The following is a 17,329-nucleotide window of genomic DNA, read 5'->3' on the forward strand; positions in this document are numbered from 1 at the left end:
TTGAGGGCCCAGGATTGGAGACCCAGGAGCTGGACTGACGAGCAAAGGTTTTCTTTCTAGAATGAGATCTACTGGGATGACTGGTCGCAGCTCAGCATCTTCCGAGCTTCCAAATACAGCGGCTCCCATGTGGCTGTTCTCGCGAGTCAGCTCACGGGGCTGATGGACATGAAGATTTTCTACAAGGGCAGGACAACTGGTAAGGAAGGCTGCGTTGCCGGCTTCATCTCTCCCGCGCTGTGATCTCCAGGAAGGGGCTGGGCGTGGGCAATCTCTGCCCGGGCAGGAGCTGACAGCCTGCGTCTTTATTGTCACGACAACATGCCCATTATTTAATTTCTGCCTAATGACCTCTTAATTGCTTTTCTAATGGTACACAAGCAGCTGGAAGACCGCGTGTTTTCGCCTGCCTAGAGTGGGATGCTTGGTGGGTAATTACACCCTCCTCCCGCCTTTGGCCCCTGACTGATGGGTGGCGTAGCTTCTGCTGCAGCTGGAGAAGCCCCGCGTGTGCTTACTCCCCATCTGGCAGCCTCCCAGGGAGCAGTGCTGTGCTGGGTGTGCCTCCAGTTGCCGCCTGCCGATGGGAGTCCTGTCTCGTCCTCTGCTTGCCCAGATGACCTGTGGCTCATTGAGCACCTGCCCCCTTGTCATGCGAGGCGTCGTTATACGACGCATTAATTCACGTGTCCCTGCCTGCAACGCTTAAACCCCACGAAGAAGGAGATCGTGTCTGCGCCCCTCCCCGCCGCCCCCCGAGACAACAGTCTGGCCACTGCCTAGCACTCGGTAGGGCTCAGTCTTTGTTGGAAGAGGTCATGAAAAGGGGCCAGTTGCCAGTGGGTGTGGACAGTAGCTGTCTTAAAGATTGTTGGGTGAGACTTCAAGAGCTACTCCAAGGCTTGTGACCTGCTTGCTGGTCCTGGAGACCAAGACTGTGCCGCAGAAAGCCTCCTTCCTTGCTTTCCGCCCTCTCCCTCTGTGCGCCACCCACACTGTGGGGTCTACAGGACAGAGAGAGCAGGATGCTCCGGAAAGAATAGTCCCTTTAAGAAGCACCCTGTTTATCTCAGCAGGATTAAATAGCATCCTGGCTCCGCTGACTCGCCTTTATTGACAAACTGCTAGGTTTCCTGCTTGGCAGCACAATGTTGACGTTGCTTTGTGGGTTTTGGCCTTGCTAAGAGAAGATTGACAAAGGGGAAAAAGATGGTTATAGATATCATTGTGATTTGCGGGGGGACCAGTGAGGATAGCATTGAGAATACCCTTGCGAAATGGTAAAGAACTTTAGAAATGTAAGTCTGTATTATTGTTAGGACTGCACCGGACCTGGGGTGTGGGTGGGGCTGGTATCATGATCCATGGTTCCTAATCAGGGAACGGCATCTCAGGGGCGAATTAGGTTTCTCAAAGGTCCCTTGCTAGTGTAGGAGCTGGGCCTTTGTTCCAGTTCTGCTGCTAAATCGAGGAGTCACATTCTTCCCAGAGGAGGTGCCTATTTTAAAATAGGGAGAGATGAAGGACTCCTGCTTCTGGGGTCCCAAGGCTGAAACTGAGGGCCTTTGTTTGATGGAGGACCCCGAGCCCCTGCTGATGGGCGTCGCTAGCAAGCTGAGTGAATCATCAGCATTTCTCTGAGTTAGAGCTCAGTCCGGAAAGCAGGTCTTCCTTTTGACAGGTGCTTGTAAGCATGTGCTTGCTGAGCACACGACCATTCCTGAAACACCGTGTTCCGGTGAACCCGTGATCCTTGGGCTCCCCGCTTCCCGGTCTCGGCTGGTCGCTTGCCCCATTCCAGCTGATGCACAGTCACAGCTGGGTCCTGGGGAGTGGGAGGGAGGATGGTCTGTGGTCACAGCATGTGCCTTTGTTGTCTTCTTCATGCCTGAAAGAGTCACCTTCACTTAAACCATCCCAAGTAATTCTGGGAGTCCGCCTGGGGTCTGGCTGGAGGAGACGTGTGCCGGTGGGTAGAACGCAGACCCGGGACCGTGCAACCTCATGGCCGGTCACTGCCCCCTCCTTGCTCCTTCCCCCGTTCCTCCGTTGGCCTTTTGGATTCCCTTTTTCTCCCTTGTGTGAGCAGGATACTTGCGGCCGAGCTCTCACCCACAGGCACAGGGCCAGAGAAGCAAAGCTGAGATCTCTCAGATGGGCTAGTCTGGGTTCACTGAAAGCTTTTGAAATGGCATCTGGCTGCCAGCGCTGCCTGCGTGCAGTGGGTGCCTCTCGGCCTTGAACTTGTTTGCTCTAACCTGCTTGCTTTTTTGGACACTGTTTTGCAAATTCATTTTGCCTATGGGCCACCCCTGGTGCCAGTCAATCTTTATTATTTTTGTTGTCTGCTCTGAACACATACAGGACTGCCTATTAGCCATGCGTAAGATAATAATACACATGATCACCTACATATATTAAGGGATTACACACTGATGTGCTTTGTGGGCTTGAATAACCTCCGTTAATCTTCCCAAAACCCATGTGTTAATATTTCCATTTTCTAGATGAGGACATGAAAGGTTCATGTTTCTACATCACATATTTAGTAAGTGGTAAGAATTTGAACCATGGCCTAATGGACTTTTGAGCTTGACTTTGATAAAACCATTAAGCTCTGCTCTCTTTATCATCTGTTGTTGGAATAGCGGTGTCCTGGTATATGACAACAATATAGAAGTACTAGATTTTGATTGATTCTTGTTCGTGATAAAAATTTTGTTCACTTGGAACATTGGTCCATTTGGGTTATTTGGTTATCAACAGATGCCTTTCTTAATCTTTATGTCTGGTGGATTTTTATGTAGTGTCACTGGGATCTGTTCTTCATAAAGAGTGCTTTTTCTTTAAAGAGCTTACTTTGCAAGGTTGTTGATATATCAAGTTGGTGTTGCAATGGATGAAAATATTTTGGAGCTCTGGGAATTGTCCTTCAGAGTCTGCAGTAAGCCAGGGCTTTTAAATACCTACAGTGAGGGCAAATACTTACTTGATGGGGTGGATTTGATTTTGATAATTGTCAAGCGTAGAGATACTTAAGCAAGATAATAGCATTTCTGGCTCCTAGACAAGTTCTGGAGGAGTTTTCCAAAGAGGAAATCTGAATGTGTTCCGAATCTGCCCCATGAAGACATCATGCAGCTCTTTTATCTTCAAAGGGGACGTCTTTGGAGGTGATGACTGTCACTTGTCCACTCTTCACATCTACCTGCCTTGCCCGCACGAGACTGCAGCATCCTATAGAAAGAGTCTGTGGCCGTGTTCTGGTGGAATTCTGCTGAATACTCCTTCCATGTTCGCCCAGGTTCTCTGTGGCTTTGTAGCACCCCATAAGCTCCTGCCATGCCTACCTCCTGGGGTCTGTGACTCGGTCTGCTTGGTTTGGGGTTTGGGCCTGGATACAGCCTCTCAGACTGTATACATCTCTGTCTAGACTAGCCTCCTGAAATACCGCACCCCATTTTGGGTTCCGTACTTGTGGCTCTTGGTTTTTTGGGCAGGAGCATTTGCTCCCCATGTGAACACGTTAGTCGTGGTATTTTACAGACCTAGCTCCACGTGAAATTATCATCCTGTCCCTGAGTATTTTTCGGAGATTCTGTTATTGTTCAATTTCTTGGAACATTAAATGATATGTTGTCCTTTGAATACAGAGAACATGTTCCAGATCCCTTTGGAGTTGTTTTCCATTAGCGGCAGCTCTGTGTTCCTCCCTGTAGCCTAGGGCGTGTAACTTCTGAAAAAGGAACAGCCTCTGCCCATGGAACAGGTCAGAGTGAATTGATTTCTGGCATTTCTGCTCTCGTCAGCAGGTTATTCTGCTATGGTAACTCTACTACCTTTAGAGCGGATTGGATTATTTGTAGAACGTTTCATCGTATGGATTCTCCTCTGTGGGTGTGTGTACTTCATCTGTCTGGTAATGCTTCATACTCTCTGGTCTTTAGCATCGGAACAACACTGTTGTTGTATCATTACAAGTTTTCTTTTTATTTTTTTAAAGATTTCATTTATTTATTTTAAAGAGAGAGAGAGCGCGTGTGAGTGTGCACGTGTGCGAGCTCGAAGAGGGGCAGAGGGAGAGAGAGAATCCCAAGCAGACTCTGTGCTGAGCATGGAGCCCGACGCGGGGCTCGATCTCACCCCCCTGAGGTCACCACCTGGGCCAAAATCAAGAGTCGGACGCTTAACCAATGAGCCACCCAGGCGCCCCTGCAATTTTTATTTTATGTGTATGCCAGTTAAACACTGATGAAGTGCCAACATTCCAAAGCTACTGAGTGTATCATGACCCATATCAATACTGATGGTCATTAATAAACCCTGTTTTCCAACCTGCAGCTCAGTGTAGGCATGACGTAGCTAAAATCTTGGCTGGATGGAGACAGATTGCTTGGATGTGATTCAGGGGGAGGGGGCGGGGGAGGGGGCGTTTTCTCTGTTCCTGAGATGGCACAACTGAAGAAGCATCATCAGTTGAGTTTTATCAAAGCATTTATGTTTATTTTCCCCAATTTTGATGATGAATAGTCACAGCCAAAAGAACAAGTATACATTTCATAATTTATGTGGCTTTTATGTTGCTCGATAGTTGTATGTGTTTCCAGTTGTTACAAAATGATTTATGCGTCCTCTCCCCTCCTTCCCGGAAAGATGTGGGGGATAGGAAAATACCTTTTCTATCACTGTTCATCCACAAAGGTTCTCTGTCCAGACTGCAGTGAAGGATTTTATGGACTTTTATCTGGCACTCTCTTTGGAAAGCCGAACCAGAGACAAGATTGGCAGTAGGGATGGGTCCACATTTACTAGTCCTTGTGTGGATTTACTGCATGACACATAGTACTGAGGCTAATGAGGGCCCTGTGCTTGGGTCTTCGTTCAGCTTGGTAGCTGCACTCGGGCACGGAGGAGTTGAGAAGCAGAGACGTGGATGTTTGTCCGGGGCCCCATCATGGCTTTGCGCCATTGGGTCTGTAAAATGAGGGGGTTGTCTTGGATTTTAGCCCCCCATTCGGGGTTTCCCTGGCACCGATTAACCCGGCCGCGGCCACCGTCTATCTTCTCCCCAGGAAGCAATGCCTGCGTGTCCAGGCCGTGCAGCCTGCTCTGCCTGCCCAGGGCCAACAACAGTAAAAGCTGCCGGTGTCCAGAGGGTGTGGCCAGCAGCGTCCTCCCGTCTGGGGACCTGATGTGTGAGTGCCCTCAGGGCTACCAGCGGGAGAACAACACCTGTGTCAAAGAAGGTGCGTCCCGCCGGCCTCCTTCCCTTCTTTCCTCCCCTCTCCCAGCGCTCTCTATTCCCCGTGTGTTTGTGTCATCGAAAATGCCCTCGGTAAAAATGAAATCCACGAGATACTTAGAGACGTCCTGGTCTGGGTTCTAAGGCCTGGGCTCCTCAGTCCTCATCGGGAACAGCCCTGCGCGGTTTATTTAAACATGATAGCTGTGGTTTTGGTTTCATGTCAGATGACACAGTGACATGACACATGTCAGAGGCCTTCCTCGACGTCCCCTTTTTGTCTCCTCCTCCGTCTTCCTCTCCTCACCCGTCCCTTCTCCTGCTTCTTGTACGTTGTGACTTGGAGAAAGGACTGGTGGGACTCCACGAGCTCACTGAGGTTCACCCAGCAGTTCCCCCCTCCCCCCTCTGCCCCCGCCAGCCCGGAAACCTCCAGAACGTTCAGAACGATGTTGCAGACGTTGAGGCTTCCCTTCGTGCTGTGACCAAGTGGCCTAGCAGTCACATCCACCCTTCCTTTGAATACATAGATTCTAATTTTTTTCCTCTAAAAACCTGTCTTAAATCTTTCTTTCCTGTCTGATTTGTGTTCTTATTCTCCGCCTCACGTTACTGTCAGTGAGGTGAATCTCTGGAAAGGGGGGGCCCTTCCAGGAAACGCCCAAATCCCTGCTTTTTTTTTTTTTTATTCTCGAGGTTATATTGGCTTTGGAATCACAACCTCCCTCCTCACAGAAGCCTCTTAGTCCTGGGCAGGGGGGCACACAAAGGAGCCCTGTGGTCCCTTTTCCATAAGAAATACACATGGAGAAAGGATGACCCTTCCCTTCTTAGCCGCAGGACATTCACTTTCAGGCTCCAGACATCATCTTAAAGCTATTTAGAAATAAACAGAGTTAACGCTTAAGTTAGAGAAAGGCTTTTTAATATTTTCCTTTAGAATGCCTTTGGAGACCCAAACACGAGTCCAGCCTTCATGTGTTCTTGTCTGGGTTTACTAAGCAATGTTTTTTTTTTTTCTATGCGTCAGAGTATTATGTATCCTTTGTCATCTGCTTGGCTGAAAAATGGAAGATATATGGATATATATAATTGTATATACAAAATACATATAGCCACAAATATGTGGGACACGTATGTTTTCGTACTGTGTAGACAGAGCCCCGTAAGCAGTTCCTCATATAGCTGGTGTTTTATAATGTCGATGTTTGGTATCTACCCACTGGACCCGACTGGCACCATTGCTGTCCTTTTTCACCATTATAACCACCCCCGACACCTATCCAGCTGGCCTCTCGTCCTTAAATTGTAACTAAGAGGAAAGGAAGAGGCCTCTATTGTATGCTCCCGCGTGCAGGTGAGCTTGGCACTCCTGTTCCTCTTTACCGCGTAAGGCGTGCTGTTTGGGGAAGAGACATGGAAACTCAGTGAAAAGCGAGAGTCTTGCGGTCCAGCCATAAGAATCATATGTGTCTCATTTCCTGTGCCCGGCCCGCCATCCAGAGAACACCTGTCTCCGTAACCAGTATCGCTGCAGCAATGGGAACTGTATCAACAGCATCTGGTGGTGCGATTTTGACAACGACTGCGGTGACATGAGCGACGAGAGAAACTGCCGTGAGTCTTCCCGGTTCGGCTGGGCTTTCGGGAGGGGGCGCACGGGCCGTACTCGGAAGGCTGGCCAGCCAGCTGCGCCCGGGCGGGGGGCCTGCAGCCTGGGGTGCCAGCCGGTGGCCCCTTGTGATCGGTGATGCTCATGGGAGCTGATGGGGCTTGGAGAACAGAGAAGACACTTAGATATAGGTTGTGATTGAGAACCCAAGCCCCGACCGATAAGGGAACTACTCGTTACAAAGGGTTTACCAGTAAGCATCGCCTGGCTGAAACTGAGCTGAGTCGGGCAGTCTGGGCTCTCATTGTGGCTTTACCACCGTGATAAAGCTGGTGACCAGGTGACATCCCTTGATCTGTAAATTCAGCCTTTTCAGAGATGGGAAACAGGTTTCATTTTGTATGCCGTCCAATCAGCGGATATTGGCTGCCCGCCAGGCTCCAGAGAGATGGTTCCAACTGCTTGATGATGCCTTGTTTGGCTTGAAATGTGGGGGCGTTGCTCTGTGCACATGGAAATGTCATCTTTGGACTGTATGCTTTCTAAGGGTCACTACTAAAGCATGGTTCTGTTCAGCAGGGTTTAAAGACAAATAGCTACTTAAAATGAGTAATTTACTGCAAAGTTTTAATTTTTGATAGCTTCGACATTATCTTCTAAGGAGGTGCTTTGCTCTCTGACAGTGAGTAATATGTTCATACATTCACTCGGCAAGTATTTGTTGAGGACTCCTTGTTCTAGGCTCTGTGCTCAGCCTGGGGATACCAGGTGATCAGGTGGACATGGAGTTTACTCCGTAGGGGAGTCTGAAGAGTAGAGGGGCAGTTACGGCAGAGCCAGTGAGTGCTATAATGGGGAAGCGCATATGCATACAGGAAGAGCACACAAATCAAACTTGGGGAGGTGTTTATGGAGAGCCCTGAAGGGTGGTTAGAGGTGAAACAAGCAGAGGTGGAGGGAACATAGCTATCGGCAGGAGAACAGCAGGTATGAAAGCCCAGAGGTCAGAGTGTGTGTGGCATGGTTAGGAAGCTGGTGTGGCTCATCAATAATATGAATATGGAAGCCATGGGGCAAGGTGAAGACGGGCTAGTGAGGGTGCCCAGAGCAGCAAGTGCCTTTGGACTTTACTCAGAAGAGCCATTGAGAACCACTGAAATAATATGATCAGATTCTTGTCTTTGGAAAAGTAAGCAGTGGGCAGAAGGCACTGGATGGGAGGAAGACCGGAAGCAGGGAAGCCAGAAACCAGTGTGAAGGCTTCTCTTGCAAATATTTTCCCACTGGGAATCCAGAAGCTCATTTGCCATTTTGTGCTCTGAGAACAGGGTAGGGGGTAACTCCTGGCTCCGGGCTGGCCATATGTAGCCAGCCAGTGGAGTCCGCGCCAGGTTCCCACGTCCCTCCAGCCAGAAAGCAACCTTAGAAGCAGTGAACTCCCTGAACTCGTCCGGGCCCAGCAAAACTATGCGCTGCCCTTGCTGGTGCTTAGGAGGTTATTTAACAAACCTTTTCTTAATCATTTTTCCCTGGTTTCAGTGGATGCCATTCACAGGCAGGGAGAAGAGCTTACTGAATGGCAGATTTGGAGAAGCGTTAGGCTGTCTGTGTGTTTTTTCTTCCCTGCAAGAAGGACACCAATAAAAGCCTTCTCTACCTACCAGAGTCTCAGGAAGGGGTGATATTTGTGGGGGAAGAGCCAAAGCTCCTTAAAAACAATAAATATTAACAACACTGGAACCGAGCCTGGAAAGGACTTTATTACATAATGGGGTGGGCGAGGAGACGCTTCTTAGAATTAGCACATTGCACGAAGATTGCCCAGACATGATTAGGCTTTAGTGGAAGCAGAGAGATTTAAACTAGATGACCTTGTGTCTGATAGATGGGGATTCCACCCAGGGGCTTTGGGTTCCACTAGATGACAAGCGGGGATCTTGTATTGGTGCAGTGTTCTGAGAGAGGGAGCTCCGTCCATCTTCAGGAGGGGCGCCCTCTCCCCCTCTCCCCCAGTGCCAGAGCTCAGTGCTGGTCTCACAGGCTTCCACGCAGAGTTCACGCTGCTCCTCTGGGTCAAGTGTGCAGCCGGCTCTGCCCTCCTCCTGGTTTGGTGTCAGCGTCAGCTGGGATTGACATTCCCCGGGACTTGCTCGCTGCTCTGCTCTTTCTCCATTCATTCCACTTGGCAGAGGGGAGGCCCTGAGGAGGGGTACAGGGGTTAAAATATGGAGCCTGGGAACCAGGAGAATGGTGCTTGATCGCACCTGCAGGAGTGGCTCCCTTATCCAGGAGGAGGAGAGTCGTGCTTATCCTGATGGTGGAGGCGCACCGTCCACGGGCAGGGCTGCAGGGAAGGGACAGGCTGCGACTGGGTGGGGCTGCTGTCTGGGAAGTGAAAGGCAGCTGCCTGGGGAGCAGAGTGGGAGTGGTGACCGGGGAGCCGGGGAGAGATGTTGTCAGCACATCTCCCTCCTGCGCACAGACTCCTGCGCTGGGTAGTTGTCAGGCGCTCCGGGTTTTGACGTGAATCCCCTGCAGCCTTGTCATTTTGTATTCATCCTCTGCCTCCCACCATGAGCTCAATTACAGAGAAGAAATGGAGCCTCAAATAAGAGCCGCTGGGATGTCTAACTGTATAGAGTTGCCCTTGGCTTTTCATTTCCCGGCACCCCCCACCCCCCACCCCAGGATTCTGTTCTGTCACATCGTGCCTTACGTGTCAGCCCCTCCTGAGCACAGCCTTCCTTCCCAAAGCCTTGCCTGGAGGGTCTTTTGCTGGGTTCTAGGGATTGTACTTACCCCCAGATACTTTCTGCTTAGAAGAGGGAGAAGGGTCTACGCCTATACCCATTCTGGTGCAGGAGGGCAGAGGAAGGACAAGGAAGACGCATGACATTTGTTTGGAGTCTAGTCTGTTTTGCAGCCTTATGTAATGGGCTCTGGTCCCAAACCGGTTTGCTTATTTACATTCATAAACTGCCCAGGGGTAGGTGTTTTACAGTAGAGAAAACAGAGGCACGGATCAGTTAGGTTACATGAACTATAGAATTGAGATCCATATCTAGTCTTTCTGTCATCACAGCACTTGGCCACATGACCTTATCCTCCTCCTGTGTCCGAAACGGGCTCAAGGAGGTTAAAGTTAATTAATTGCTCGAGGCAGAGGCAGAGCCAGGATCTGAAACCCAGTCCCGCCTGATGACAGGGCCCAGATTCTTGCCCAACACTCCCCGTGTCATCGATAACGGGGAGGTGCCAGCTTCTCGTGTGGAATTGGGCTTCCTCATGGTCATTGTCTAGATGAAGGTATCTCTGCTGCTGACTTAGGGGTCGTAGGAGGTGATCCGGCCCATCAGTCTCTCTCCCAGCTGGAGGGCAGTTTCTCACCCTCCCAGCCCGGTGCCCATCTGGAAACTTCCATGGAAAGATAGGCTCTTCTTTTCCTTGGTTGTAAAATTTTTTTTGTATTTTTGGTCTGTTGCTGCAATTCAAATCTGCTTTCTTCTCTGTTTTAGTTCGTTTTCCATGGGGATGTGTGTATTGGGTAGGGGGATAAATTGTTCCTCATGAGTATGTCATCTCTTCCCTTTTAGCTACTACCATTTGTGATCTGGACACCCAGTTCCGCTGCCAGGAGTCTGGGACCTGCATCCCACTGTCCTACAAATGTGACCTTGAGGATGATTGTGGAGACAACAGCGATGAAAGTCACTGCGGTAAGGGAACATGATGTCCAGGGACCCCACTTCTGAGCGGGGCAGCACCCTTGCTCCCTGGGCTTCCGTGAGTTGTAGATGGAGGATTTCCGAAAGCATCTTGGGGTTTTCTTTCTTTCTTTCTTTCTTTTTTTTCCAGAGAGAGAGAACGCACATGTGTGTGCAGGTGGTGGGGGGAGGGGAGACATGGGAGAGGAGGAGGGGCAGAGGGAGAGAGAGACAGCACTCGAGAATCCTAAGTAGGCTCCTCGCTGAGCACGGAAGCCAAAGTGGGGCTCCATCCCAGGGCCCCGAGATCATGACCTGAGCTGAAACCAAGAGTTGGACGCTTAACCGACCGAGCCACCCGGATGCCCCCATCAGGGTTTCGGAGACCCAGCTCTATGACCACCTCTGTCCCCTTGGTAGGAATGATTCATTCGAAAGATCATGGACCCTGCTTTACCGTGCAGAGATGCTGTAAGCCTGAATGTGATAGTAAGGAAGATTTCTAACTGATTTTAGGTGGTTATTAACAGCTCTGTATGACATAGACTTGGCCCACATGTCTGGGTGGCTATGAGATTAGCCTCCTGAAGACACAGATCTATACCTTTATGAATGTGTTTTTTTTTTTTTTTAAACCAATCTAATTCAGTAAACTGCGCTGGAAGCCCGCAGATAGCACAAACGTTGTTCGAACATCTGTTTTCTGAATGGAAATTTTTACATTTAGAAAAACAATATGATGGAATTGCCAGGAGTGATAGGGGTTCTCTAGTTCAGTCCTCTTAATTTCCAGTTAAATGGCTGAGGAGACTTACTCCAGGTGACACTGTTAGTTTGTGTCAGGATGGGGACCCGGAGCCCATGGTTCCAGATGTGGACCCAGACAGCGTGATGAGTTGGTGGCTCTCCCTGCCCAGGGAGTGGGTCAGGTTCAGTCTAGCTGCGCATGTGTTTATGGACGGGGCCTGCTTTTTCACCGGCAGGTCGTTTGACCCCAGGGACTGAAACGAGGGGGGCAGGGGAAATGCCCCTTGGCTGGCTCTCAGAGGAATTTTATGTGTACGGGGTCCCATCGTTTTCCCTCATCTTTGTAAAAATAGAAAGTTGCGGAAAGCAGTCTTTGGGATTCAGGGCTGTTTTCCCTGCATTCCTCCCACCTCCTCCTTAGCACCTGCACGGGGTTGAAGGGCACAGCTCAGTAGGAAGGAGACTGCAGTGATATCATCTCTCTCACGTACTGGGCTTGCATCAGATTCCCTGTTCACAGCCTGTTCATGCTAATGTCTCTCGAATCCATCCCAGGGTTTCGGTCCCTGATATCCTCAGAGACAGGTCCTCTTCATAAGTCTCCAGACTGTTTCTTCACAAATATCTGAATCCCCAACTTCACCATCAACTTGTCTCCTGGATGACACAACTCAGGCAGCCACCCTGGCCCCAGGCTTGGCTACCCCTGTTTCCATAGGATCTTTGAAATGCCATTTGGATGACATTTCCAGGGTATGTAAAAGATGTTGTCAGCGTAGCCTGCTTGCAAGTCTTGGTCAGGCTGCACAGATTCATTTACTTCAGGAACCCACCTTTCTAGAGGCAGCCCATCAGCCAGCAGCCCTGGAGCTCTGCCCACAGAAGGTCCTCAGTTTCATCTATGTTGGGAACTCGGCACTGATCTCGCTTTCCCCAATCTGAGCATCTCGTACTGATCAGCTCACTCGGAGTTCTCATTACTCCTTCTCTGAAACCACAGGCGCTGTCTCTAGAAGGCTTCTGTTTCTTGGGAGTTCTTGAGGATTCTCCTTTCTGGGCAACTGGAGCATTGCCTCCTAACCTTCCCATTGTAGCAAGCTTAGACAATATTTGTGAAGTGCGCTGAGATACATGGGTAATGCTGTTCTTGGCCTGGAGGCAACCAGTGGCAAGGATGTGAGGGTGTCGGGAGCGCCTGGGTGGCTCAGTCAGTTAAGTGTCTGACTCTTGATTTTGCCTCAGGTCCTGATCTTGGGGTCCTGGGATCAAGCCCTGCACCAGGCTGCACGTTCAGCGAGGAGTCTGCTTGAGATTTTCCCTCTCCCTCTCCCCCCGCCCACTTGCCTCTCTCAAATAAATAAATAAATAAAATCTTTAAAAGCAGAATGTGAGGGTGTCAGCACACCTGGAGTCCATCCTCGATGAGCTGGCATCCCTGGTTAAAGTCCACTCTGTCTCTGGATGATCAGGGATAACAATGCGGATAATGCATGCATCTCTAGCCCGTGGGAGCGCCGACGCCTGAGCTCGATTTGGGACGGATTTCCGAGTAAGCATTGGTCCTCACAGCTCTGTGTTTGTGATCTCACCTGCAGAAATGCACCAGTGCCGGCATGACGAATACAGCTGCAGCTCTGGCATGTGCATCCGCTCCTCCTGGGTGTGTGATGGGGACAATGACTGCAGGGACTGGTCTGATGAAGCCAACTGTACCGGTCAGTATTTCCTGCTCTCCCTTGACAGTACCTGTGTGTGTGTGCGGCTTAGCCCTGCAGCCCTATGTGATCGTCGACTCTAGGCGCTAAGAAATGGACCTTAGCCATCAGCTGGACTGTGATGAGCTTGTGCTGAAAGGTAAACCGACATCCTGCTTTCTTCGCTGAGAAGGTCTTGCTGTGAAAAAAGCATTAACTGAACTAAACAAGTGTCCCCGAGTGATATGGTCGAGTCACATTCTGGCTTGAGCCTATTTCTTCAGGATCCAGTAATACACAGTTTATAGACTGGCCCCCGGTCTGGGGACCACACGTTGAGCGGCACTGAGCTAGCTTATGATTTTGAACGGAGCATCCGAGAGTTCCCCAAACATCGCAAACCTAAACTCTGCTTGCACCCGTTTTGGGTAAGATTTCATGAAAAATAAAGTTGGGAACAGCATAATAATATGAGAGGAAGGCTAGGTGGTGTGAGGTGGAGGTCATGTTCTAATTATTCTCATGCGTGTTCTTTACACTACTTTTTATGAATGAATAAATGAATGAGTGAATGAGACCCATTTTACAGTATGGTGGAATAGGGAGAGCAAGGAATTGGGGAAACCATGGAGGAGTAAAATCCGATCCCAGTACCTGATGAGTACATTTTCTCTGCAACCTCTAGAAATGATCACTCAGTTCTCTCTTAAATCCCTCCAGTGGTGGGGCTAAGGTTATTTCATGTAACCATTGTGTGGTGAGGGCAGATCTGCTTCTAGGCTTTGTTTTCCCATTCACTGTTAACTGCATTAACTTCTCATTCACGTGGCGTGGATCATTACTCTTGTGGTAGACCTCCCAAGTCCCCTGTCTTAATCTCCCTCGCCCCCGCAGACCCCACCAGTTCCTACACTGCCCAGCACCCGGGAGCTCAAAGCATGCCTACTAATTTGCAAAAGCAAACAAAAAGACGGCTGTTGTTATGCTATAGTTTAGATCTGGTTCCTGAAGGGCAGGAATGACCTTTGACTCCTTTGCATTCTCCCAGTGCCCAGCACCGGGCAAGAACCTCTGCCCATTGGGCAATTTACATAAGCGCTTCTCTGCATTCATTTTCATTTGGAGATGACCTTCTATAGCCTTCAGGAGTAAATGGATCTCCTCAAATGCAGTATCCACACACAGGATGATCTGTGATGTTACCAAATTCTGTCCCTTTATGAACTTACCCTAAACTTGCTCCTTGTCCTTTCTGGTGCAATCTCCATGTCTGCACCTCTGCTTCTGGAAGGACTGCGGGAAAAGGCTTCTGTCCAAATACAAGCAAGGCCTGCAGAAGGAGGAAAAGCCAGGGTCCATGAAGGGACTGCTGTCCTGCCGTCAGCCCAGGAACCACACGGAGTGCTGTTTGGAAGCGGTGGGCTCGGGTGGATAATTGGTTAAGAAATTAGAGGAGTACACTTGGGCATCTCAGTTTGTAAATTGCAAAATGATTGAACATCCACATCAGCACAACCACATTAGTCAGTTTTGTGTTTCAGCAGCATGTGCCGCTCCTCCGGGATGAATTAACAGCTCATTTCTATGGGTGGGTTCGTCCGAGACTCCTGATTTTCTCAGATTTTTTTTTGGAAGGGCTGTCTGGGGAAAATGTAAAGTGCTTGCACCTCACCTGCTCCCTTGTTCCAGTGACTATTCTTCCAAACCTATTAAAGATGATTCCCCTTCCCTGGTATCTCAAAATAGTTGGCGGTCAGCTGCGAGCTCATTAGAATGTGTGTCGTGTCCCTTCATTTCCTGACGTAATAAACTAAATCATCCGCAAAGCTAGAGCAAATCGGTCGGGGTCCACGGATTTCCTGTTGGCCTCAGCTCGCGTGCATGGTCTTTGCTCTCGTCCTCCCTGCTTTTTGTTTTCCATGGGACTGAGTTTTCTTTATTCCCTCTCCCCACCTCCCTGCATTGATTTTGAGCTTAAACATCTAATTTCTGTTCTTTCAGCGGTTAATGGTCTTCATGTAGTAACTTTCCCCTCTCCGAGACCTGCAGGGACTTCCAAACAGACTCCGTAAATATTTAGTATTTTAGTTGTACATTTTAAGAATCCTAATATTCATCATTGTTATTATATTTTAGTAACCATTTACCTTTGCTTCTTGTACCTGATGTCTCCTTTCCCCGTGTACCTCTTTCTCTGTTTCTTGCAACAGGAGTCTGCGAATAGTAAGCTCTTTCAAGATTTCTATAAACGTATCTTTATTTCACTCTCAATCCTGAATTCAGATGGATCTGGGTTTCTCGGTTGGTAGTAATTTTCCGTTAAGTGTTTTGATGGGATTATTCTATTTCCTTCTGGCCTCTTCTGTGTTGATTTAAATTCTCCTGGCAGGTGATCTGTTCAAGCAACAATCAGACGTTCTTTTCTCTCCAGGTATCTGTAGCTTTTTGTTTGTTTGTTTGTTCTTGTTATGTGGTTTCACCTCCTTAAGTGAAATTATTTTTATTCATCCTGCTCCTGAGTCTTGTTTTCCTTCTAGCGGCTGAAGATTTATTTTTCACCAATTCTGGGGAATTACAGCTGTGATCTTCTCAACTCTGTTTGCTACTTTCTCTGGTCTCGTCTTTAGCAGTTACTTTCAGCCATCTGTCAGGCTGTGTCCTTCTGTTGTTCATGCTTCCTGTTTTTGTATTTGCGGTCTCCTTCTGACTCTGTGCTAGAAACTGAGTTACTTCCTCAGTCTTCTCTTCCAGTTCAATAATTCTCTTTTCAGCTGAATCTGACTGGCTGTTTCACACATCCCCTGAGCTATGTTTATTTCCACGACTATATTTTTTATATCTAGAATTTCTATCTGATTCTTTTTCAAAGCTTGCCTCTTATTTTTCAGGGTCCTTTCTTTATGCTTTATGTTATTATTTCTGTGTCATTCATCATACAAGTTGAATTGATAGTCACATTTTTTCTCCCCTCATTCACCCCCTCATAGTCCAGCGCTTGGTAATGAATCTGGAAGTGCTTTCTTACCATATAAATTCATCCATCTCTTCTGCCCCTCCTGTATTTGGTTAATGCTTCTGATCAAGTGTTCCAGAGGGGAAGGAAGTCAAGGAAGATCTGTCCAAGTCCGAGAGTAAGGTGTAGGGTGATGGCCTCTATTAAAAATCCTGATCCTCTAATTTCATGGTCATGTACCCCATTAGCCCATCCTTTCTCACAGTTACAATGATTCCTGCCGTGCAAAGGATTCTTATTTTTCTCCCCCCATTCTTTAGTCTGTATTAAAGTCAGTCTGTTCCATCCTTATAATTAAAAGAAAAAGGTAATAATTAAACATGTATTAATTACCAGACACTCCATGTCAGAGACCTAGTAAGTTACTCAGAAGATGGGAAAATTCAGAAAAAGAGAATGTGTTAAGAATTCCATTCATACCTGGCCACTTAAATGAAATTATACAAACTGATTAGTCTTTCTGAGCTCAGCTTCTGTGATAGATTTTGGAGATCTCAGGCATGCCTCCCAGAATGGTCATTTGGAAACTCCATTAGCACTCCGAAATTGTTTTCAATTAAAAATGAGATGCATAAGCTGAATAATAACAAGTAGATCAGTATGGCAGTGAGCTTAGGCAGCAGTATATTTTATGAAAATGAGCAAGGCTTTGCTGAGGAATATTTTCAAGGGCTGTCAGACTTGTAAAACCACCAGATCAAAAGTCTTCCAGGCAATGGCTTACTTGGGCAAAAGCTCACGTAACATGCAACATATACGTACTCCTCTTATCAGAGATATAAGTATATCTTTAAAAGATGTTTACTGGATTCTGAGTGCCAAAGGTTGTAAAATATTAAAACTTCCTATAGACCCATTTGCATACTACACATATAGCCTTGATCTTTAGAGAGATAAGAAGACAACAGGTAATGGACCACCGCTTGTTTTTATTTATTTATTTATTTATTTATTTATTTATTTATTTATTTATTTATTTATTTTATTCTTATGTCAATCCCCATACATTACATCATTAGTTCTAGATGAAGTGTTCCATGATTCATTGTTTGTGCACAACACCCAGTGCTCCATGCAGAATGTGCCCTCCTCAATACCCACCACCAGGCTAACCCATCCTCCCACCCCCCTCCCCTCTAGAACCCTCAGTTTGTTTTTCAGAGTCCATCGTCTCTCATGGTTCATCCACCCCTCCGATTTCCCCCGCTTCATTCTTCCCCTCCCTCTACCTTCTTCTTCTTCTTTTTTTTTTTCTTAACATATGTTGCATTATTTGTTTCAGAGGTACAGATCTGAGATTCAACAGTCTTGCACAAT

The 17,329-nt window shown here is 48.0% G+C and overlaps 1 protein-coding gene across 2 annotated transcripts in view; it reads left to right on the plus strand.

The window, feature by feature from the left end:
* Window positions 1-17,329, plus strand: part of SORL1 (sortilin related receptor 1) — a 154,232-nt gene that overhangs the window by 90,598 nt on the left and 46,305 nt on the right. For both annotated transcript variants that reach the window (XM_035009158.1, XM_035009159.1), the window contains exons 21-25: window positions 61-199; window positions 5,073-5,246; window positions 6,746-6,859; window positions 10,448-10,570; window positions 12,901-13,020. In XM_035009158.1, the coding sequence (XP_034865049.1) occupies window positions 61-199; window positions 5,073-5,246; window positions 6,746-6,859; window positions 10,448-10,570; window positions 12,901-13,020 (670 nt within the window). The remainder of the gene's footprint in view (window positions 1-60; window positions 200-5,072; window positions 5,247-6,745; window positions 6,860-10,447; window positions 10,571-12,900; window positions 13,021-17,329) is intronic.

This window comes from Mirounga leonina, unplaced genomic scaffold (genome assembly GCF_011800145.1).
Source record: "Mirounga leonina isolate KUSES-001 unplaced genomic scaffold, KU_Mleo_1.0 Mir_153, whole genome shotgun sequence".
Taxonomy (NCBI): domain Eukaryota; kingdom Metazoa; phylum Chordata; class Mammalia; order Carnivora; family Phocidae; genus Mirounga; species Mirounga leonina.